At 43.7% G+C, this 25325-nt stretch overlaps 1 protein-coding gene across 1 annotated transcript; it reads right to left on the bottom strand.

Moving 5' to 3' along the window:
* Positions 1-710: 710 nt before the first annotated feature.
* PSAP (prosaposin) lies at positions 711-25027 on the bottom strand. The gene is made up of 14 exons (XM_065638707.1): positions 24918-25027; positions 14585-14718; positions 13469-13543; positions 12600-12725; positions 12129-12323; positions 10950-11093; positions 10348-10404; positions 7498-7611; positions 6609-6704; positions 6249-6435; positions 5940-6091; positions 4281-4361; positions 3621-3728; positions 711-3022 (listed from the first exon to the last, which is right to left on the bottom strand). Exons 1-14 carry the CDS (start codon positions 24976-24978, stop codon positions 2987-2989), a joined length of 1566 nt encoding a protein of 521 aa, XP_065494779.1. The 5' UTR covers positions 24979-25027; the 3' UTR covers positions 711-2986.
* Positions 25028-25325: the final 298 nt, after the last annotated feature.

Here is a 25325-nt window from a genome sequence, read left to right as displayed (position 1 = left end):
GAGCAATTACCACACCCCTCTCCTTACACCTTAATTATAAAATCATCACCAAGCTGTAAGTGGAGGGAGGAACCGGAGCCGGGCAGGTATTCCCGGGGAAGTCAAAACCAGCCCACAACCTGCTGCTCAACGCTAAACGTCCTCACTCCTGGCAGCAAAGGGCAGGCACAGCAGCAAAAAAATGGCCCAGTGCCCCTGTGATACAATGATTTTCTGAATTAGGGCATCATCCCACAAAAAAAAAAAAAAAAACCCACAACACAAAACACAACCACCAAAAAACACACAACACATTAAGGACCAGAAAATTAACAGCGTACTTAAGAGGCAGCCTTAAAGCATTTTAAAGACATTTTTATTATTGGAAATAAAGCGAGGCATGAAGACAAAAGGTACGTGAAATGCAAGTCAGCACTGAAGCCAGGTATCAGCAGCTGCGCAAGGCCCAGGAGTTGCAACACAGGGCTGTTGCCTCACCTCAGGCATTGCGTTCGTCCTGGGAAGCCTCTTTAACCTGCAACTGCGCCGCAATTTAACCAAGGCTTGACGGGACATGCAGGTTGCGAGGTGACAGCGACTCACCGGGAACGTGAATCCCATCATTCAGCCCCAAATTCCCAGTGACGTTTTGGGATGCGCCTTCTCCTGCGGCAAAGGGGAAGCTGGCAAGACCCTCCAGCAATCAGCACACAAGGAAATGAAACACAGACTTATTGGTTTACAGAAGTTTTTATTGTTCATTAAGGAAGCTTTTGTGCAAAAATCAAGACAATGTTCTTTAGAAAGCAACTGCAGGTGTCCCCCCAGCATAACTCAAGCGGGTCAGGTGCCACGGTCCACAGGAAGGGAGAAAACCAAACAGACTCCCGGTGCTAACACAGGATTTCCCCCTACTCACCTCACCCCAGACGTCGCCAGCATAAATCCTTCACTACTAAAAAACCCAAGAAAATTAAAACCTTGCTAACCTGTCAGAGCAAGTGTTAATCCATCCCCACCCTCACCCCCCCAAAAATATTAAGAGAAAGCCATCCAGTTTAAAAGACCAAATTCCATCCTGCATGCCGTGGTGTAACACAACCTGTACCTCCAGGGCAGCAAGCTGAAGAAAAGTCTATTTCCTAGCTGGTGTATCTACCCCAACTGGGATACACTGCTGGAACCACTGCACAAGCCTGCCAAGACAGAAAGCTGCAGGTATTTTTACATCTTTAAAGGGAAATTATTTTTCTTTTCTTTTTTAAAGCCAGGAGTGCTTCAGTGTTCTGTACAAACGCAAACAGGAAGACAAACCAGTATTGTTATCTGTCAACACTGCCCACACTCAGTATGTACACGTTGTAACAAAAAAGCTGCAGTTGAGTGCTTTTCCATTAAACTGCTTTAAAATCACTTTGCTTGCTGCTAAAGCATTGTTAGCGGAGCTCCTGCCTCACCCAAGACACCACAGGAACGGAAGCAGTTGCTGGCACCTTTCTGAACAGGACTGGAATTTTCAAAGCTCCACACACATCTCTGGCCCAGCTCCTCCTCCCCAAAGGTCTCCTCAGAGCTATTTTGGTGCCTGTTTTGGGGGTTAATTTGATCAGAACTACACACTGAAGGCTGTTACAGGATGCAAGGCCCGTCTGCAGCACGTTTCTCATACACCTCAAGGGCCTGACTTGTTTCCAGAGCAGCAGCCTCAGAAGTTTGGGCCATTTCAGCGGCATGCTGTTGGGTACACCAGCAGAGCTGCCAAACACCTGCTGCAGCGCTCCTGCCCTCTGCCATCTCCCCTTGCCACTCAGACATCTCCCAAAGGAAATGGGAACTCTGGGGAGAAAAGTTCATACTTCAAACTACTCAGAAGTACACAAACTGTCAGTGCGAACAGGTGGCAGAAATGGAAACTGCTTGCGAGCCTCACAGCACAGAAGTTTTAGATGACTGAAATATGCTACAAGAGGGGAAAAAAAAAAAAACCAAAACACAAAACACACAGACCAAGGAACAAATGGGCAGTTGACAATAAAAGCCATTTTTCCGTGTGTTCTGCCCTCTATGCTGAACTCACTTTGATGTAGGCGCAGCTCCTGCTGACTTTTTTTCCGCTCCACCGCCCCAGCAGGCTGCATGTTAGGAAGCTGCAAGACTAAGCAGAATTGAGCGACTAGGATAAGAAGGAAAAAAAAAATATATAATGGGAGGGAGCCATACCTTAAGCACATCAACATGCTTCAAAAAACTGAAATCCCACTGTACAGGGTTTGATAGTAGAACACCCATGCTTAGAGGGAGTAGTCCAAGGAAATAAAAAGGACACGATCAAAGGTTGAGGGTTTCCTTAGCTATGATAACACCACGAGCCGGAAACGTGGTGACTCAAATGCAAAAAGCGTGGTCACTCAAATGAGAATGCATCTTTTTAGGTACCAGTAGTTACTCCAAAAGTCAGCTGGGCACACAGAGTCCCCTCTTCTGTAGAGCTTTGAAAATTCCAGCCAAAGGGATCCCTAGATTCAATATTATCCCTTAGAGCTCCCCTACATTTACACAGAAAATTAACATTCCAGACAGATGTTAAAAATGCAAAGCATGTAATCTTCCCAGTGCTGACTACAGAAAGACATTAGAAAGTTTAGTTGCTATCTTGCCCTTTTTTTTTAAATTAAAAGATTATAGTCTTGTCTCATCTCACCTTTCCTGCCATTCTTCCCAGCACCTAAAAAACACTTCAGCCTACCAATTAAAAATCTACAACACACTGACTATTTTTAGGAGCACGATGAGTTAAACTGTACAATCAGAAATATCTTTGTTAAGTCAACAATGAAGATCTGATCCTTCAACAGCAGCACTGCTACAGAAGAGTTACAATAAAGGAACTTGAAGGTCAAATTGTTAACGAGGCAGAGAGGAGGAACATTTGAGATACAGCTCTCCGCCAACCTCGGCCCACATTTTTAAGAGCCCTGGCAAACTTTCAGAACTGGAAATTCCTCTTCTAGTTCCACACATGACGTTTGCAGTGATCAACAGCCTAAAACAAAATAAATAGTCCATGTTAGTGGAAAAAAAAGCCTGTTTGCAAACAAGTGTACATCTACACATACAATTCAACACCTTATTCTAAGCCAAGATCTTGGGAGTAAATCTGTTTTTCTTAAAATAAGTAATTCCAGAGAGGACTAGAATAAATAACATCCTTGACCCCACCCAGAAGCTTCAGGAAAGAATGCTGATGACCCTTCGCCATTAAGGCCTGGCAAAGAAAGCAGCAGTCCGCAGCAATACTGAAATGCAATTCTTGGAGCCTGATGAGAGGTCGTAACAGGGTCTGTTGGCTGCGGGAACACAGACTAAATATAAAGCTCGCATAGTACCTTACTACAGATTCTGAAATGTAAGTAGAGGTGGGGGGGATAGGAAGGAAGGGGAAAGGAAACAGTCTGCTTTAAGGAAGTTAAGGGCTATGGAAGACCCTCTAATCAAACTCCACCACCTCTAGCTAGTACCCTTTTCTTTTCCTGAAACTGGAATTCATCCACTTGAAAGTGTGGTATAGAAGCCAGAAAAGTAGTTTATAAGAAGCTATCAAAGTCCGATAGGAAACTTGGGCAGAATCCTGCATTACATACGTTGCACTGAGCAGCAGTCTCCATGTTCTTACACCAGTAACCTGGACCCCAGACACAAGCATCATCACCCAGTAGAGGCTGTTTAGCTGATCCACAGACTCCAAGTTTCTGTGAAAAGAACAGCAGCAGAGTCAGCATCTTTCTATTTGCACCGAGAGGTCTTAACTCCAGCCTTATGTCTGAGATTCCACCTGCCCGAGTGTGGAAGCAACACTGAGGTAGCTGCAGGAGCTCCCACATGGTGCTCACTGACAACTGCAGTCACACTTGCAGCTGAGCAAGCTGTAATCTGACACAATGAGGAATTAAGTTATGACAACTGCTTATTCACATTCAGTTTCGAGAAACAGAGCTTCTAGAACGGGACCTTTCTCAAGAAAGGTCATGTAACTTCCTCTCATCACGTTCAGGGCACGCTACACCTTGTTACTGAACCTCGTCAGTGGGTAACCACCGGCAGCTCTGTCCTTCTGTCCTTCCTTGCAGGATGCTGGCAGTCAGACAGCTGCCCATTCAGTACGCTCGAGGCCTTGCACAACCGCCTTTGCTCCAAGCATTCAGCGCGCTGATTTTTATTCCAGCAGAGTTTCCACGTGCTGGGCACTGAAAGGCGTACGGAAGAGCAGGCAGGACTGTATCAGAACTAAATGCAATACTCACAGTGCAAACAAAAGTGGGATCCATCAGCTCTGCCAAGAGTTGCACAACCACAGGTTCGTACTGTTCCACGAACTGAACGCACTGTAACAAAACACAGGTTGAGAGATTCTCCTGTTAAAGCCTTAGAAAGAAAATGCAGTCTGCAGTGGGCAGGTTTGTACACTACTCTAAACACCCCAATAATACACTCCAAACTAATAAACGGGATCTACAGATAAAAAAGGACTCAGCATTGCACTAATCACACAACCACATCATTTTTTGCTAGCTCATACCTGTCTGCAGACAGGTAATGACGAGGAATGAGGTCAAAAGGAAAAAATACAAGCAGGACAGACTTTGGGAAAAGAACCACACAGGACAAGCTTTGATTTGCAAAGCTAAGTCTCTAATTGTGGAGATCACTGCTGTCTCAAGAGGAAAGCACACTGAAGAAGCTGGAGACAAACATCCCAAACAGGACGGCAGCAACGACTCTTAAAAGCACTTTTAGCCCAAATAGTTACTATTCGCTTCAGAGCAGGCAGCAGCAGGAACACTTCCCCAGCCCTCTAGTGGAGACACCACCTCCAAAGCACTGAAAGATGCTGGTTTTCTCAGAGACTAATGGCACTGATTAATAAGCAAACTACAGCTATTAAATAGCCTCAGAGCAGTTAGCAGGAATAGCTGTTTCACAGCTGCTTTAAGCTACTGTGTGCCTAGTAAACTTAAAAGCAGTTGCCACTTGCTGACACTCAGCAGCCCCTTAATGAGATTTCCAGGTAAATCTCGATAGCAATGGCTTAACAGGTTTTGCTTTTTGCTGTCTCACTGGAATTATGCCAGCCCACTTCCAATTAATTTGTTAATCCCCTGAAGAGGATCAGTGTTGAGGGAAAAAAAAACCACCCACAACAAAACCTTCAGCTATTGCCACCCAGTGTTCTCAGAGGATTTGCAGGCAAACCTGGACTGACTGCAAATTAGCACAACAATCCAGCCAGTCAATTCAGGCCCTTAAAAGTCTCCATCTATTCAAAAGACTAAACCCCCAAGGATGGGGAGTGCAGAATTCTAATCCTTCTGCACCCCAAACTCCTTGCAGCCTCCAGCAGAAGACTGACTACTCTTAAACAAACAAAAACCAAAACAAACACTGAGATATTGCTGTAGTTTTTCCAAATACTCTGTAAGGTGTTTCATCCTTCTGTTCATCTCTACCTGCCTTGTTCTGACTGGAAGGCAGGTTGCCAAATGGCAAGGCCTGTGTGGTCAATTTGACTGCTTCAGATCAAGCCTACTCCCTCTTTTTTGCTCTACCACACACGAGAAGCTGCCATGCTTTGGTAGTAACTAGTAAAGGGAAAAAATCTAGGGAGGATCAGGTCACTGAACACGAGCCAGTCCCAGCTGCACCTGTGGACAGTTTGTCTCCAGCCAGAGATCAAACACCGAGACCTCTGTGTATGAGTACCTGGACATTTATAGCAGAAGTAGAGACACTTGGGAGATGGACCTAAAATTAGCATGTAGACAGAATATCAGGTGAAACACTCCGAAAATGAGGTAAGCATAACCACCACTGTAGGACCTATGCAAACCTAACAAATCAACAAGGACAGTTCCCAACCACCAAGACCATTGCTTTTTCGCCTGCCTCATGCACAAGCACTTTACCTGATCACTGACGGACTCTGGCAGGAAGTGACAGACTTTTTCCAGCAAAGCCTCAATTTCAGCTGTCGTGGCATTCTTCTCTAGTTCTTTGTCTGCATAAGCTACCACCATCTTGCAGATATCACAGAAGCCATCTGCAGATTTCACTAAAACTGAGAAGGAAAAAATTAAAAATCAGGTCAGTGCTTAGGTAGTTCCCCCAAATAGAAGAAAGGAAGCAGCAAAGTACTAAAGCACGTGTCCTCAAAAGAGATGTCATCACAGGTGAACTAGCTCATTTTGTAACACCACGGCCTTCTCGTTACCAACCTGGCTGCTGTGAGGGCTTGCTGGCTGCACAGCATTTCAGCATAACGCACACAGCTTCAGGATTCGTTGCCTCCAAGAGCATGTCAATCAAAGCCTGGCCATAGACATCTATGAAGTCCTTACACTGGTCTTTGACACTTGCTGGGAACAGGTAGCAGACCATCTCCATTTCATGCACGATCTCCTCCTGAAGCACAATGAAGGAACAGAAATCTGACTCTATTTATAAATGCATGTTTTCTTACTCCGTCCCACCCTTTTCATGAACACAGGCAAGAAAATTAACTTTCCTTCCCCCTCCAATACATAACCATTTTAACCAAAGCCTAGGAAGAGGTACCATTGCCATCACTTACATACCTCTGTCTTGTTGCTCTCCAAGAGGCCGGTCACTTCTTTCACCATGGTCTCACATATTTCACACACAGAAAAAGTCTTCTCTTGAACTACGGCTTTCTGAGTACACACAAAAAACCCCACACAAAACAATAAATCAGCACTTGACTGCATTTGACAGGGACAACTCATAAAAGATCAGTCTAACCACAGTTGCATTCAGGTGCAGCACATTAATTCATTTAGCTAGCTGGCCAGTTTTTGCTGAATTCAAAAGGTCATGCAGAACTCAAAACCAACAAAGGTCTCAGTAAAAAGCCTTTTTGAATAATCAGTTATTTTGTATGACTAATTAAGACTAAAATTCCCAGATTGTATAAGGAGAGGAGTTGAATCTAGGAGACATGGAGAAAGCAGCAGCCCCACAGTGACTGGAGTCAAAGGGAATATGAAGCTTTTTAAAAAAATACGCTAATTGAGGACAAAATTATTAATTTGCTAGAATTTAGAGCACCCTCCTATTTGCAAAAGAAACCTAGAAACTGAGGGACTTGAGGGAAATCATTTAGAGCCTATTAATCAGAAGATAACTGTCCTCAAAAGTTATTTTCCTTTTCAAAAAAGCCTCAGCCCACGTCTTACCCAAAGGCCATGGGAAGCTAAGGTGCTTCTCCAAACTCAGAGTTCCAGCACTTGAAGTATCACCTCATAGCTTCAGTTTAGCACAAGCTCTGCTATTCTAACGATCAGTCAGCTCTCCTACTTCACAGATCAACAGAGAGGCCAGGAATTTATATGCAGGGAGACTCAGATTATTCTACGCATAAAAGTTCACATTTTTCTGTTTCAGCTAGTTCATTACATTAAAGCAAGAAGGAAGGGAAAGCTGGTGAGTACAATAAGTCCATCTTACCTCCACAGTTTCCATTTTCACTTCATGAACCACTTGAGCTGGCACCAGAGTCTGAAGTGGAACAGATTTCACAGAAGGACAGAACCCAACCATGGCACAAATGTCCTTTGGTTGCTGGAAAGAGATGTATAAGTAATTTTTAAAAGACTGGAAGACTCTACCCTTTCTACGGAGCCTGTGAGAGGGCACAGAGAACGAAGTTTTAAAAGGTTCACACACGACTAGAAGTTCCACGACTATTTCTACTTCAAGTATTGCCAAAGCATTTGATATGGTTATAGGCAGGACAACTACCAGGTGAGATTTAGCAGTTCCTTTAAAAGAGGAAGAAGTTAGGCCACATCCATTTAAAAACCCCATTTACCGTGAGCTAATACTCTATGCAAGCCCTTCAAAGGAGTTGACTTAAGAGCTACCAACACCAAAACAGGCCACCAGCATCACATTAGACCTGCATCCGTGAAGCTGCTCCCCTGAAAGCTGTAAGTAATTGCAGAAGAGGCTAATTATCCTGACTCGAGTTCACCCAAAAGCTGAAAGAAATGCCTAGGAGAAAGGACTCCTTTTGTCATCCACAAACTACCTTCGTCAAAGCATCCAGTAATATCACATTTTGCAAACCGATTCCTGCATTATTGAACACAGCCTATAAGAAACAAAAGTTAACCGTGTTAAAACCTAAGCCTAACCCTTTTTTACAAGTATCTGCAGTAACTGTACCTCGAGTGTTCTTTTCATGGCAAGAGGGAAAACAGCAAACAGAAATGAAGCCTTTAAAAAGGCTTTCTGTCTCAAAGGTTTTAGAAACATACATTATTAAACGCAAAAATAAATGCCAGACATGAGGCAAACTGCTCTAAGGAGGCCACACGGTACCCACACAAAGTGAGAAAGGCTGTACAGAGTAACAGGCAAAACTTGAATTTTCCCACCTGAAGTCTACTTAAGCTAAAAATGTTACCTTTGGTCCTATGGGTAACTAGATGATCACACCCCACCCTGTCACCAGGGCATCAAGCTTCTTACAGCAAAGGCTTATGCAGCAGTTAATACATCATGCCACAACCTCATGCACAGGCAAAAGCAGAATCTCGACGATTCAGTGCTGCTTCAGATTACTCCAGGCAGTACCTTTAAGTCGAGCCCTTTGGTTCATGCATTGTAAGAAGCATCTCCAGATATTAATGTTACAGCGACACCCACATACACACCACATGTTCTCTCACAGAGAGATGACAGACACAAGGTCTCCCAGGACTCGTTAAATTAAATAGCTGTAAGAAGCAGAAGTCTAAAGGGCTCCCGCATCTTCTTTTCAGTTCATATACTCCAAACATCTATACCGTTGTCATAGATTTGAAGGTTAACCAAGAAAAGACCCAGGGACAGCTTCACTCAAGCCCTTTTGAGCCCAGACTTTAAACCAGAGGCTGACAGGAGCCACTGGCATGCTTTTTCTACATCTACTTGTATGGAAGCGAGCATATTTTCTGCTTCACTGGCCAAAGCATAATTAAGCTGAAATCTTAAGCAGCACAAACTCATATCTGGAGCTGGAAGTAGGACTGATCCACTGGAAAAAATCTGTAGTCTGTGTTTTAACCACAAAAATATCCCTTGTATCTGTCAACACTGAGTACAATCACACCGTGTACGCAGCTAATAGAGCAAGAAGTGAACTACAAGCCCTTTAAGAGCAAGAAGTGAACTACAAGCAGGCTATCACCACAGGCAAGTTGCTCACCTACCTGATCCTTCTGTTGACAGGGGAGATTGGAGACAGAGGAAGAAAGGAGAAATTAAAGATAACAGTTAAGAGAAAAAATAAATGTCAAGCACTCTTCCCATGAAGATGATGGGATATGACATGGTCCCCACCCCAAAGATCCTTAGCATTGCTAGAGCAAGTCACGTTTAATTGCACCATGCTAACCAGCATTATTCATCTGAAGTTATTAAAGCATCCTGGGCAAGACTACCTCCAAAGAGTCTGGACAACACTCAACCGGATGCAAGGTGTGGTTGTATTCCAATTTCAGGTATTATGGCATTGGGATGCTTCAAATGAGAAACTAACTGTTGTCAGAACAAAGATTTGCTCCCCCCAAAAAGGCTTAAGAAGCACCATGAGCTTCTAAGTAGCCTTTACCAACTGGAAATAAAGAGGCCACTGTGTTGCCAAATTCAGGTTCAAACCAGCAACATACTTTATTCAGTAATTAACCTATAAACTTTTATGTTATTTGTGGCATTCTCTAAGGAAAGGTTTACTGATTTTTTTTAAAGGCTTTGAGATCTCTGAATAAAGAGGGGCTATACAGATGATCATAAGTAAAATATATTGTCTTGCTGCAGAAGACCAGAGCTGGTACAATACCACCTTCCATGGCTCATTTAAAGAGCCCAGATAGCAATTCCTGAAGAACATTTAATATTGCTTCAAACGGACATCTGTAAGACTTGAACCAATTTTGCAATACTGTGACAAAGACCAACACTAATACGCTTAACACAGTATTTGGTGGGGAGGGGAGAAGTGGTATAAGGACAGGACTGAGATAAAAGAGGACAAACGAATATACGTAACGCATCTTTGGTGTTTCAAAGGATTAGAGTGCCTTCTGCACCACTGAAGTGGTTGTCAAAGAAAAGGACAGTGCTGAAGAAAGCATTCTGAGACTGAAGTCACTATTCAATTAAATGCCAAGTTCAAAGCATTAACACCAAGACTTACAGAGCAAGGGCTCTATTCAGACTTTTACTGCAGTAATGTTTCCTGTTTCCAACTAAGTTAGCTACATAAAGCAGAAAAATTAGCTGAGAACAAATACTATACTCTACTGAACTTACCATATGCATCATCATTTGGATGGCCAAGTCAGAATACTGAGAGATATAGTTCTTGCACTGCAGGAATTGGGGAAAGAAAGTCTTGTGAATATCAAACCATTCAGCTCTAGAGTTAATCTAGAATTTTCTAACACATCTCAAGGTATTAATTTACCTGCTCTACTTAATAACCATTCTATTGTCTTTCAGAGCTTGTCCCAAATACAAGATGGCATTTCAGGTTACACAATCATCGCACACCCAGCAGCTTATCGGATGAGTCCTTTTCTCTCCCGCTCAGGGCAAAAGCACACCCTCATTGATAGGGACACATTAACCTGCCAGATCTTTTTTATGAAAAAGCCCTATAAGGATCAGCAACAGTCTTGAGTCCTTTTCCTCCTCTCCACTCCCACAGACACCACCTCACACAACTTTCTTGACAAGAAAGTTTCATTTCAGTGTTGTTATTGTTGTACTGAGTAACATATCCCACACCTAACACACTCTCCTTTGTTTTACTAAACAGAGAATACACTGAGAGCATTAGGGCACGGAACAAACTATTTTATGTTTGCATACAGGAACAGATTTTTAAACAAAAAAAAAAAAAGATAGCTTACCATATCAGACATTTCAGGTCCCAAACGGTCACACTCCTCCTTGGCATGAGCAACCAAAGACTTTACAAAAGTTGAGTTTGTCCTCACGGCTTCCTGAACATCAGTAACCAGCTGAATGCAGTCTTGGCACACATCCCCACTTTCCTGGACAAAGAGGGAAAGGAAACCTAAGTTGACGTATCTCTGCATAGCACATTTTAGAAGCTTCCGTTATTACCAAGTTTTAAAAGCTATTTTAAACTATATACAAACTTTAACAAATACTCTATAGCAGGGGTGTCAAACTTGTTTTCACCAGGGGCCACATCAGCCCTGTGGTTCCCTTCAAAGTGTGATTTTAGGACTGTATAAATGTAACTACTCCCTGCTCTATAGAACACTTGAAAGCCTGAGCTAATATGAATAGATCAGCTACTGCTGGTATGTGCACCAGCCACTAGATGGAGATTAGGTACCTCCTTGGCTGTGAAACCCAAGATAACTGTTTAAGATAACCAATCTCCCAAATCTCTTGGTTTTGTTACAGACCACAGTGGGAAGGATTCTAAATTTGGCACAGATCTTACCTGCTCCACCCACAGCAGCTTGGTCTCCACCCACCCCACTGTTTAACTCCCATATCTAGGCTTACTATCACTCAGCTTTCTCTCACAAGCTGTCTCATCCACTCCCTTTTGTCAACTATTTGTTCTTTTCTGATCCAGTCTGTCACCTCTGGATGCAGAGACGAATGCTGCCCCTGAATGGCAGAGCTAGCAGATTGCTTGGAATGTGGGAGAATTCTTCTTCCTTTGAATGCTGGTGCCAAACTTGCTCTCAGAAGAAATTGTTTCCAGTAGGACCTGCTGGACTACTACACTCCTGCATGGGAACAGCCCAGCACAGGACTTTCTAGACGGTGGTGGTTAATCCAAGATCATATATATGGTCCACAGAGGCTGCAGCTATCATCTTACTCAGCTTTAAAGCCACAGGTTAAGGAAAAAGGTTGTTTTTTGTAAGCAGCTGCACAAAATTCCGTAGGAGACGGTCACCCAGGTGAAGCACATCAGCTTCATTTGTGCCCAGTACAACAATCCCTTACCAAGAATCATCAAGTTATTACACAAAGGAACACTGAAGCTCCGGTGTGAAAAACATGCACTTCTCTTGCACACTGGAGTAGCACTGCACCCTTACCTTAGACTTCTGCTTGGGTTTGTCCTGAGGGTAAAGGAGAAGAGGCACGTTAGCCATGAACGGGGATGCCAATTCGGAGAAATCCAGCTCAGGTATCTTATTGGACTGGAGTTGTTTCTGAAGTTTCATTGCTGCAAGGTGCTTCTGGAGGGACTGGCACAGCGAGAGGGCACTACATACAACTTCGGGTTTATCCTATGGGAGATAAGATACATAACAAAGCTCTAGACTGACGGCACTTCTATACAAAGTTCAGAGTAAAGAGTCATTCAGCTGCAACATGCTAGGAAGGGAAAATGTTTCACAGCAAGAAAGCAGTCTTCAAATTTGCACCATTAATTGCCGTGATCCACAGAGGATTGAAGGATTACACACACAATTTTATGTAGAAGAGAAATTCAGAAGAGAAAGTCGGGCATCATCAGGAGCACAACTTTCAATTCCAACAGTTGCAAATTGTTATCTACTTACTAGCTCTTCTTTGATCATATCCATGATAGCTGGCAGGTAGGAATCCACAATTTCTTTGCACTCAGAGACCAGGCCTTGGTCAGGAAGAAACTCGCACGTCTTTTCCAAGTAAGAGCGGATCTCGTCCTATAAAAGATGAGGTGAGCGATAGACTATCAAATAACTAAATAAATCTCAAATGCTCTTTTCATAAAATAAATAAATAAATAAATCTCAAATGCTCTTTTCATTCCCAAAACGCACAACACAAAGCCTAAAGAAAGCCACTTGGATTCCAGTAGGTCCAGGTGGTTGGTAAGCAAAACTAGAATGAGGCTGTACACTACAGGTCCATTTTCCCCAGTCCTGGACTTTCAATGAGACCCTGCCAGAGGGAAAACAAAATACTGCTTGCAAGGCCCACACAACACAGTCTTGCCAGGACAAAGTGTCTACATTTAAGAAGTGAAATTACGGACTAGTGGGACAGCAATTTGTTCATACAAAGTACTCCCAGGTTCACAAAAGAAAAATGGGAAGAAGGGCCTGCAATCAAAATAAAGTCCACTTGGTGTCATCATCGACTTGTAGAGACCACAGTATCCAGTTCTATAAGATCAATGGCCCACTGGCACAAGAACAATTTTATTAAGCATCTACAGTCAATCAGGGATGTGTCAGAGCATGAAGGCTCTAGAATTTGCTAATCTCTAAGCCAGAAGAGGCTGTTTAAAAGCCTTTTCCCATGTACTCCGGCCCCTTTCAACATTTGCTGCTTAGGTTGGGAAAACATCAGGCAGGCTACTCTTCCACCTCCTCACCTTGCACTCTTGTTAAGACAGTGAAATCAAATAGTGCCTTGGGACCAGGAGAAGAGGAGCTCTGCTTACCTCAGTGCCATTATCCTTCAAAACCTTGCCAGCCACTGTCACGAGTTCCTTGCATAAGTCACAGGGGATACTGTTCTGGAGAGAGAAGTAGAGAATTACTCTGAGACAGAATTGAGTACCTGTAAATGCCATGTGCAAGTAGCAATGCAAAGAATGAACATCACATTTCAAATTGAAGTTAAGGAAGAAACACTGATTGAAGCCAGGGTGGGAAGAAGTGTTTTTAAATTAAGAATGAGGCTATGCAAAGTCTGTCCAGCTCCAGTTTCTTCAGTAAATCAACACGGTATGAAGAAGCAGGCATGTTACCACTTGCTCATTTCACCTTGTCCCACCTCCCTTCAAGTATAAAGTCTATTGCCCCAAGAAGTGGTCTCGTGATCATCTTTTACTTGACTCTTCAAAGTGTTTACACTTACTAGAAACCTACGAACTTTTCAGACAGCTTCACTCATTTTCATTGTGCTCTGCCATTCCTCCTTTCCCCTTTTTCCCTTAGAAAATTATGAAACAACACCACAAACTACAGCTACATCTAGTAAAGTACATCTCCAGCGGGGGGGATTGGACTAGATGATCTCTTGAGGTCCCTTCCAATCCTTAACATTCTGTGATTCTGTGAAAGCAGCACTCACATTTAGTACAAATGCGACTTGAAAAGCCACACTAAACATAACATTTGTACCATTATTTACTGCTATTTATCATAGCTTTCATAATTCAGCATATGCTGCAGCTTTTGCGGAACATTAACTTATGAGAAAGACAGAGAAGCATACAGCTTTTTTTTTTTAGTAAGCCTATCAGTTTGGCATTGCTCAGGTTAAGAATAAGAAAGGGTTCTGTGAATTAGGAGTTGTTTTAATAAAGCAGAATGAGTCTGAAATGCACTAGCTCCATTCCACGCGTTGCTTGGTGATTGTGCAACAGGTCACAGGAGAAGTCAGCAGACAAGTTGTGCAAGGCAGAGAAGAGCAAAGCAGCCTTTACCTAGCACCCAAATTAAGGCACAGTCAGATGTGGCACTTAACTCCGATCAGAGACAATTTCATCAGCATACGGAAACCGGCAAATCTCAACTCCGTGTGGGAAGAAGTCTCAGTGGCTGATACTTACTACAGTAGGCTTGCTCCAGACGTTCTGCTGGCAGTGTTTGAGCGCTCCGCACTGCGATGCCATCCGCACGCTCTGGCACCACACCTCCGGACCCTTCACGCACTCCTTCTGCCACACCACAGGGCTCGCTGCAGCTGCCAAAGAAAGAATCCTTCTTTCGCAGGCGCACATTTGAATGATTTCGACTCCAAAGCAAGTGGGTTAATGCTGCATGGTATAACCACAACCTTTTCATTAGGCCACTTAGGTTTACTAACAGTTGAACTTCCCTGCTTTGCTTAGCACACAAGAAAGACGTGAATTTGACTTCAAGAAAGTCAAATCAAAAGAGGGACTGTAAACAATGTGAGACATGTTCTGTCAAATAGTATTTAAACCCACTAAATCTCTTAAGACTTTGTTTCCTCTTGGTCAGTTCTTCAACTGTGTACAGAAAAAATTGTGGAGGGAAAAAAGAAAAAAAAAAAGTCTAAGTCCTTGTCGACATAACCTCCCACCCCAGGTGGAACTGTCTTGCAACCTATGAAGTTTTGAAGTAAAATACAGAATATCATTTCTGGACAGCCTTCCTAAAGAAAGGTAAAAGATCTGCACTATTAGTAAGTAACACAGCAAGTTAATCAACCACACCTTCTAGCTGACTTTCCAAGCGTGGTTTGGTTTTATTTGGTTTTGTGTGTATATTGTGTTTGTTTGGGGTCTTTTGTTTGTTTTGGTTTTGTGGGTTTTTTGGTTTTGTTTTCAATTGTGCTGTCTGGACCGGACAACCAACTTCTCCCAGTTTTCTAAAACCAGCCTGTCGGTAGGCTCCATTTCTTCACCAGTCAATCTCCTATGTTGCACCAACCTCTGAAGAAACAACTCCTAAAACCCTACAGCAGACAGGCTCCAAGGAAATCTGCCCTGGTCTAAGCTTACAAGGCACTGATGTCAATGTTCTAGGGGGGAAAAAAAAAAAAAAAGCACATTCAAACCTATTAGCTGTATATAGCTGTTCTTTAGAAGACATTATTTCCACATCATTGCTATTTACACATCATAAAATGCTGTAAAATTACATCGTCAGCCAAGAAGCAGGAATTAAGCAGCCTGATTCCTCCTAAGCTTCTAGTAGGGTTATGAGATGAACAATCACTTTTCCATTTCTCACTTCTCAGTTCTACGCAATTAGAGGATCAACTTAACAGCTGAATTACCAGCGCATCTGCTAAGGTACATGGCCACGACACATCAAACGGAGCCAGACAAACGCTTTTTTATAGGTGGCATTCTGCAGCCTTCTCAGCTGTTGATTTATAAAGCCTGTTTACACTGGATTTCACAAAGGAATGACCCATTTATTTTAAGAAAAATGTGCTTTGCATGCTTAATATTCTACACGAGAGCTTGAAGTTTGCCACCTTATCTCCCAGCAAAAGACTTATATTGCATATTATTCTTCAGCAAGACAGCACACTAGAACTGCTTATAAGACCCTAGGAAGAAGACTTCAACTTTCTAATAATGTATGATTAGCAAAATGTTTACCTATGGCCTATTTGAAATTACAGCATTATTGATTTGGAAGTACTAAGAACAGTTAAGTTTCAGAGTCAGACTGGTCAGCCAAATAGCTGTCAGCTCTGGCAGGATGACAATAACCGAGTATACACTTGGTTGAGGGAAAGAGTTATTTTTCCTTTTCAGATATTGAACAGTGGTAGAAAGGCTCTGCTAGGCAGAGTCGAAGTCTGGCTAAAGTCAAGCAAGACCTTGACTTTAAACAGTGGAATTAAGGGCTTCCAACTATTTACAAGTACAGCTTTTAACCTATGCCTTTAGTTCCGTAAATCAAGAGAAAATTACTCCTTCCTCCCCTGTTTAAAACATACTGTAAAACTATAAAACTAAACGATAAAACTACAACAACAGCAGTTTCTCAAAGTCTTGATCTAAGAGGTCATTTAAAAGCCAAACTGAGGAATTCATGCTGTAACTTGCACTGGCTTGATCTAGCTCTTAATGAACTTTCAGGATTTGTTTGGCTTTTAAAATCCTGTCGCTGCACAACCTTTCGGATCCACACCCAGCTTCAGCAGAATGTTTAAGAGCTAGTCTTGTTCCTTCTGCCTCATAGCTTTTAATGACCTGCTCACTAAAACTGCAGGACAAAATAAATACTACACTTCAGATTCCTGCTTATTTATCAGCTTTTTCAGCTGTACATCTCTAACAAACTCCCTGCTGCATGGCTTCTGTATCAGACAGATGCTCACAGAGTCTGTCGCTAATGCCCTGACCCGCCAGGACACAGCGAGGGGTATCAGGGGGTTTTGTCAGGTTACAACGCTGAGGCAGGAAACAACCGAAGAGCAAGGCAGTAGTCTGAGACCTTTTGAGGTGAGCAGAGTGCATGTCGCAGATAATTCTATTCAGAAGGAGAACATTTTTTTTTAAAAAAGTATTAAAATTAGATGGCTGTTTGACAGAATGTTAACTACTTGAAGCCTCTGATTATGCTGCATCACGTCTCACCAGTTCGGAAGGAGAAAAGAGTAATTTCTCAGAAGAGGCATACGTAGTCCTGTTTTGCTCAGATTCTACCCAAAGCACTGCCCCTGGCCACACGGAGAATAAGGACATTAATGTTATTTGCAAACCTCCACAGGAGACCAAAGCCACAAAATATCAGAAGGGCTTGAGACCAGGAGGGACAGCAAAGAACGAGAAACAAACTGTTCATTTGCCAGTGCACACTGAAACCTAGTTTTAGGATGCAAATAAGCACCCCAAACACCTTTCCACTGCTATTATTTAAAGTCCTTACTCCTGCACAACATCGGAGCAAGATGAAATGCCAATATACCTTCACAATTTTTCTGTCAAAAAAGCCAGTAGATTTCAGGAAACCGGAATGAGCTACACCATGAGGATGAAACACTTATCTACAGAAACAGAAAATGGAGGAACAGCAGTGTCTTTTCAGTTACAAAGGACACCAGAGAAGTTCTTTCCTTCTGAGAAGACAACTTCACATTTGATGCTTACAGTATAGATCTTTCTGGTCAAACAGTGATGAGGCAAAGTCGTTTGTTAGGGCCACGCTTTGCTGGGCACATTTTAGAAAGCAGCTACAGAACAATGATGACACACTAAGCATGGCTTTTCTTCCATCTTCCACAGTGACTTTAAATACAGTTAAGCTTGTATTAGTTTATTCTGTATTATGTTGAAATATTTTTATTACATAACTCAATGCCTAATGTGAAAGGAAGCACCTTCAATGCAACAGTTTCCACCCTGGGAAAAGGAGAGACAAAACTAAAAAAAACTGTGTTAATTCAGATCTTGTAGATTCAGAAAAGAATAGCCTGAAATCCTTTACTGTTCCCATTACTTTTTCCCTTCACTTTGTTCTCCCGTTTAATTACGAAACAGCATTTCTCCTCCTACATTAACTTATGTTACAACAAAAGCAAATACGCCAGTGAAGTGTGTTAAGACCTTCTGCTGTTTCACAACAAAATGACCAGTTTTGAGCCTTAACAGTTATCCTGCCTATTCCCTCAAAATAGCCTCTGCTGCAAGAAGAGTGACACTTTAATGTGGTATTTCACACCCCCCTCACAGCAGCAAGCCAAGAGAAAAAGCACTGCCAGTTACCTCACACAACTCCTAATGCTTGCTGGATAAACTCAATGGGATTACCTTCTTATTTATATCTGGCATCCCTTTATTTTATATATTCTTCATTTAAGGGTCATCCATTTTTAAACAGAGTTCTTCTTTCTCTGTAGATTAGCTCTCAACAGTCACAGGTCATGCCCACCCAAACCTACCCCACTTCGCTATTTTTAGAGCACCAAGCAAGTTTATCTGTGATGGCCAGGGTGTTTGTTGGTTTTTTTCCCACTCGTCCTCTTCACTGGTTCTTCCCTTCCTGAAATGCTTCGGAGACTTCGTTTCTTCAGTTTTAGAAGAAACAGCCTGCTTCACCAAGCTTTCCCTAAATTAAGCAGCAAAAGAAAATGGGGGACGAAGGAGGAGGGGTATAAACGCAATTCATGTATGAAGGGCATGTGTTTCAGCTGTGAAAGTCTTCAGCTCTTGGGCTTCTAACCAAGCTGGCAGCCAACAGGCACCCTAGGACCCTTGCATAGACTTGCAGCTTCAAGAAACAAACAAAAAAAAAACCAGCGAGATTCATACCCACTCCGACCTCTCTGATGCTTGCGTCTGACAGACAAGAGAAGCCATCTCCCAGAGCAAGCGTTGCCTCAGAAACACGGCCTGAAGCCCAGCAACATCATCAAAATACTCCACATGTTGAAGGGTAACAGCAGAAAAGGAAGGAGAAGCGTTTTCTTCAAGGTCCAGGTCAGCAACCTAATACTGCCAGCACACCAGTAACACAGTCCTGACAAGTGACAGTGACTGCATATCGCATGGGGCTCTGCCAGGAATTCACACAAAACCCAGTTTAAAGGCTGTGAAGATAAATGGAAACCCGCCACTCGCTCCCAGTGGTACTACCCTACTTACTTGAGCAACTGTGCATTACTCTGAGACACTTTTTCAAAGCAGCAAATGCCAACTATGTTCTCCTTCCTCGACATTAGGCATCTGGAACGGAAACGCTAACATGCAGTCAGAAGTTAGTGATGTAGAGCTGACAGCACTCTCAGACAATATCACCTTTTCTACTTGGAAAGCCTACAGAGCCATGCACATGAAAGCATAGTTCAGTTCTTCACTCCTCTTCAGGAAACAGGAACCTCGAAGGAAGCTTATAATGGCTGGATTCTGCAAGGACAGCTACTGGAAAATTGTTAGGTCCTTTTCCTGAGAATAACCTTCGCTTCCCTCAAGCATTTGTGTTATTCTTTTTTGCAGAGAGAGGCAGCCTGAATTTCTTCCCGAGATTCTCAGAAAAACATCCTAAACAATCTCCCTCCAAAGCTGTACTGAATCTGCTAATGAGACTTTCATGATCATGCTTAAAAGTTAACACCTTATGTAAGCTTCTATGAACAGGGATTCTATATGGGCCAGACCAGATTCCCTAAAGAGCCAGAGCATAAACCAGAAAACAAATTCAGCTAGTAGACTCAAGCCTTCTCCAAACCAAACTGCTAGGAAAACCTTGGTGTGAGCAGCATTTTTACAGACAAATTAACCTGCAGTCAGCAAGAAAAGGAAAGAGCTGAGCTGCTGTTTACTTTAATGGGTTGAAGTCGAATGTGGAAGATAACTTGTGGTGCTATGAACCCTTATGCCTTCATGACAGTCTAATTTGTTCCAAGCATATTAACATATTCATCAGGTGGGATGCTCTTTCTCAGGCTATCCCACTTGGCAACATTAAGAAAAGGCTACTCATAATAACCCAGAAATAGCCCATAGACCAAGAGAATATCAGTCTCTCCCATACTGTGCTCAGTTAGTTACTGACCTTTCCCCATTTCTTTTGAGAACTGCAAAAGCAAAGTGTGTTAAAGAAGTCAAGAGGGATCAACTTCTTTTCTTCAAATCATACAAAGTGTCAACAAATCAAGGAGTGACCTCAACCTGAAGTTATCTGAAGGGCTCAGTGCTCCACAGCCTCTCTGATGAGCTAGTGAGTTTAAGTAACATGTCAAAAGTTGTAACCACATCACACACAAGTAACTCTGCCAAAGGTCTACTATGCCTCTGGATTAACGAGGCAACAAAACAACCACAGTATCTGGGAGATTACAGGCAATTTGCGGAAGAAATGGATGGAACCTGGCTAGCTGTTATCAGAGTTCCACATGTCAGCTAAAAATCAGAGTCTTCCAGTCCAATATCTACTGATCAAATATCAAGCTTGAAACATTTGTAACAAGCACAATTCACTAGACATGAGTTTTGAGTTAACATGACAAGGTCTTCTTCAAAGAGGGGATCATATTCTCATTTTGGTACACTACTTCTGCTGTAAAACATCGTTTGTACCTCAGATGCTCCCTTGCTTCCCTTGTCAGAAGACAAGCATGGTAAGAGAAGCAGTTTGTGTATGTACAAGCAATCACAGCAAAGTTAGAGAACAGGATGAGCTGAGACACTTAAAATCAGCTCTTCTGTCCCATTAAATTGTCCCAGTTACTACAAAGGTTGCAAGAGAATAATTTCCACATTGACCAGAAGTTGCTACCAGGCTGCCAAGCAAGCCCCAACTTCTGCCTGAGATTCTTCTATGACAGAATCTCAAGGAGATATTTGGATGGATGTTCGAGGGCATCTGGCAGTCATCAGCAGTAAGCAGTCCCATACGGTATGTCAAGATAATCCCAAGATGTTATGAGAAGCATTTTTTCCTGCAGCAAATCCCTGCAGAAATACGTCTAAGTGTTTTAAATATACTTGTTGTCTGTCTCCATCCCCTCTGGTTTTGTTTGGGGAGGGAAAAAAGACTCCAGGCAAGCCTCCACAGAAATTCTACACTGAACATTCCCCTTTCGCCAGGCAAATACATTCACACAACAGAAAAGTCCTAGTTGTGCAGAGAGCCAAGTCTGGAAGAGAAGACAAAATGCCTGGCCACAGATTACACTGCAGCCCCAGCAAAGCACAGATGAAGTCCAGAGGCATCTAAAGACTTCAGCAAACAGAAGGGTAGTTCAAGGGCAGTCCTTACTTCAAGTAAGGAAGAAACAGAAGAGTCTCAAGAGCAATGACCTTTTTTTTCATGCTGCTGCCATGGAAGTACTTTAATGCAGAATGAATGTCAGACTCGGAAGATAATGCAACAGGAAGGTCCCTTAGGGAAAGGGAAGACATCAGACTCCCGTAAGTTGAGCAGAGAAACTATGTCAAAGGGATAAAAAAGGGACATTTTAAAGAGCAGCTTCAGGAAGGACAGCAGTTGGCTATGGGAAAGCCTGGAAAAGGCAGAGTGTGGTGCACAAGGTGTCAGAATAACCCACCCAGGAGAACAGTGATGAAGCAGTTGATAGCAGGAGAGGAGAAAGTGCTAACACCTCATCTCTGCATACTAATAGTTTGTATCCCAATGTGAACATAGTCAAAGGATTTTTAACTCTTGTGTTTGGAGAAAAACAGGCCTTGAAATCTCATTGTGAGGTTCGGTTATTCAGAATCTCCAAGAAAATCTCTCTATAGGCAGACTTGAATAGAAGTAGAGGCCAAAGTTTAAAAACTAGTCAGGGTAAACAGTGTAACCTGAAACTCTTCCCTCCAAGAAAAAGAAAAATACTGGTATCTGAAATTAAACATTGCTCTGTGACCAAATACACAGACAAATATTGCCTCAAAATATACACACACACTTTGAAGACCTTTCAACATGCAATAGGAACTCTGATCTCTTAATAGCAGCATGTAAATTGCATTTAAAAGCTGCTACCTAAAGAGAAAAACAAACAGAGAAATTGACCATGAGTAAATCCTTAAAGAAAAACACCAAACAGCAACCTTTTTCTTGTCACGTAGTTCTAAAGTGTTGCTCCAAACCTGCTCTGAAGAATGAAATCCACATGAGGTACTGAAACAAAAACCCACTGGCAGCCAGCAGTAACTGGTCTTGCTTCCACCCACAGATACAAAGGAAAAATCTTCCTGCATGTTATAGCAGAAAACTCTCCCTGAAACAGCACAGTCCAGCCCCCCGGAGAGCCCAGCTGACATCGCCATCACCTGACAGACACGTTCCATTTTGCTGACAAGCTTCACTCCATCATCTCTGTTTTCAGCAATTCCCAGAACTGCTCCTTTGCAGTATGCTCAATACCACAAACCGAGCTTGGAAAACACCCGTACGAGACTTCAGCAGCTCTGCAGATGCCATCGCCCTTTTTATTGAGCGTGACCGTGACCAGGCAGAACAGCTTGCGCAGCTCCTCCAGACACAATCAAGAACAACTCTTGCTATTTATACCTCATCTGCAGAACAGGAGGAGATTGTGCAAGGGCAGGTTTACACAAGCCACATGACTGGTGCACTATCGCAGCACCGCTTCATTATGTCATTACGTGACAGTCCTAAGGTGCCTCGTAACTGTTATTCCTCTAAGAAAAAAGGGACATATTTTTTAGATAAAAGACACCCTCCACTGTTCGCCTAGTTATATCTACAACAGCAGGCTGTACCAGCCTTGCTTTTTTGTTACAAACCACATTCCTGACCAGAACACGCCTGCAAACTACAGAACATAGTCCAAGTTCAATTATCTGCTTCTTCCGCATCCTCCAGAAAATTCAAGTCAGACTAACTCAGCCTTCAATTTTCCTGCTCCTAAATATTCTGACCAGGGTTTGCTAGAGAAATTATATATTAGTTTGAAATCTTGGAAGGAAGATTAAGTCTACTGTTTTTGAGGGGGCAAAATAATAATATCCTCTAATTTTTGACTTTCTCACTTCCAGTTTAACTTTTATTTTACTGGGGGGAGGGAAATACTTTCAGCTCAAAAGAAACCTCCTTCTGTTTTAACTATGCCTGCCTTCTTTCCTGGTCTCAAAGAGAAGCGATAATCAAAGTCCATATCAGTAATCTGGAGCTCCTGAGTTCTGCACACACTGCTTTAATTCCTTCGTGTCTCCCTTAAAGGGAAGACACACAGAAGCACTGTAAGTAGGTCAACAAAAAACCCTTGAGGCCTACCAGCCATGCTGTAAGCCAGCCAAGTAACTCCATTAGGATACATCAAGGGTGGCTAGATTTTGATACAGCTAATTAGCTAGCTTAGGAGACAAAAACGGTGTCTCAGGTTGTGACAGCAAAGCCTTCAGAAAAATCTGCACAATACTGTCACAGGTGAGTCAATTAGTAGTCATAACAGGACTTTGATGAAAAAAAGACAGGTGTTTGTGTCAAAACAGTGACTTCCAAAAGAAAAACAGGCCTAACAAGTCTTCTATGATGCTCAGTTGCATACACATGCCTTTAACAGGCAGACCAAGCTGATGCTCATTGCTGAGCTGGCTTCTCATTACAATTTCCCTAAATGCACTAATGGGAGACCTCGTGGCTACTTCAAGGCAAATCCTTTTCACTTCCAAAGCATAAGAACTACCACGATTTTAGAGATACGGAAATAGCCCAAATAGAAACGATAACTGCTGGCATTAATTCAATGCAGAGCAGACACAAAAGTCATACTATTAAAAGCAGATAAATAAGCAGAGCGAAAGCTGACACTCATTTTCTTGTTTCCAGCCTGAGAAGTCTGAGATTCTCTATTAAATTATCTATATTAAAAAAACCTGCACTGTAGTACAAAAGCAGTGTGCAATCATGTGGCATCTCCTAGGCATAGTTTACTGTAGTCTGCCAGTTGCTTATTCCTATGGCTTTTAAACAGCTAGTCGGGGTGTTGTTTGGTTGGTTGGGTGGTTTTTTTTTCAGCTGACTTGTGAAATTTCGCAGGTTAAACTCATAAAGAAATAAGGTCTAGACTTAAACTTGTCCTATTTAAAGGAAAATTTTCAAAAAATATCACATGCTTCACTGCACTAGACCTTCAGCTTGGGGGTTTCTGGCCATTCCATATCACGACTTTAAGGTGTGTTACCCCTCCAGTCAGTCTATGAGTCATCTCCGTAGCTCTGTCAAGCTTCTGCAAAGTATAAAATAGAAGCACTGCATTTTCTAGGCTCGAATGCTAGCGCTAAAGGCGGAATATCTGCTATTCCCCCACCACGTTCACCTCGGCAACAACAGGCAAGAAGGCAGCGAGCAGCAACATTACTGGAAATTTCCGTGTTGGTGCGAGAGATCCTCATGAAATGACGCTGCTAAAAGCACGCAGCACAGGAGGCTACCTGCCTCTCGCCATCTCTAAGAGGATCAACACCCATCTATCCCCGGAGGGCCAAAGATAGCTAGAGCTGCTGGCAGAAAAACAGGCCGCCCTCACTCGGCTCCGTGAGGTGATGGAGCCGCCCCGATCCGGACCCGAACGGCCCCCATGACCCACCAGAAAGTCGTTTTCCCAGCAGCAGCGGGAAACGCTGGTTCCTCACAGGGGCTTCTCCCCGCGCTTACCCGATCGCTATTCGCGGGTGACCCCCCCCAAAACCTAAATACAGACCCCCCTCCCAAAACCTAAATACAGCTTTCCCGTCACAGCCACCCCCACGGGCCCGCCGGCTGCCCCTGCCCAGGCCCCGCCCCGGGCTGCGGCACCGCCGGGGGCCCGCCAGGCCGCCCCCCACCCCGCCAGCCTCCCCCACCGGCAGCTCCTGGCGGGGGAGGACAAACGGCTTCAGGCCCGGCCACCGCCCGCCCTTCTCCTCACAGCGCCCTCCCGCCTGGACAGCGAGGGGACGCCGGGGCTGAGCGTGCGGAGGAGGCGGAGGCCGGGCCGCTTACCGGCCGCCAGCAGCCCGAGGAGGGCGAGGAGCCGCCCCGCCGCCGCTGCCCGCTCCGCCATGGTTCCCCGCTCCCGTCTGCAATGCGGCGGCACCGCCGCCCCCCCGCCCCTATATAGAGCCTGCGGCGGCGCCACCGCGCATGCGCGCCCACCGCCCCTCCCGCGCGCATGCGCAAGGGACGGGAAAGGGGGGGGCGCCCACCTCCCCTCTGCGCGTGCTCGCTCAACCGGGCTGGAAATGGGCGCGGGCGGGCCCCCCAACCTCGGGACAAACAGGGGATCTGTGGTTCCCTGGTTCCCCCTGTAGGAGCGGCACAGGCGGGAGGGCACCCATCGCTTCTCCCCCGCCCCAGGGTGGGGGCACCTCCGGGGGGTGCACAGGAGCAAGGAGGAGGTTTTCCACAGCA

The sequence above is a fragment of the Caloenas nicobarica genome, chromosome 7 (genome assembly GCF_036013445.1).
Source record: "Caloenas nicobarica isolate bCalNic1 chromosome 7, bCalNic1.hap1, whole genome shotgun sequence".
NCBI classification, from domain to species: Eukaryota; Metazoa; Chordata; class Aves; order Columbiformes; family Columbidae; genus Caloenas; species Caloenas nicobarica.
Note: the sequence above shows the minus strand (reverse complement) of the source record. Positions and strands in the feature narration are given on the sequence as shown.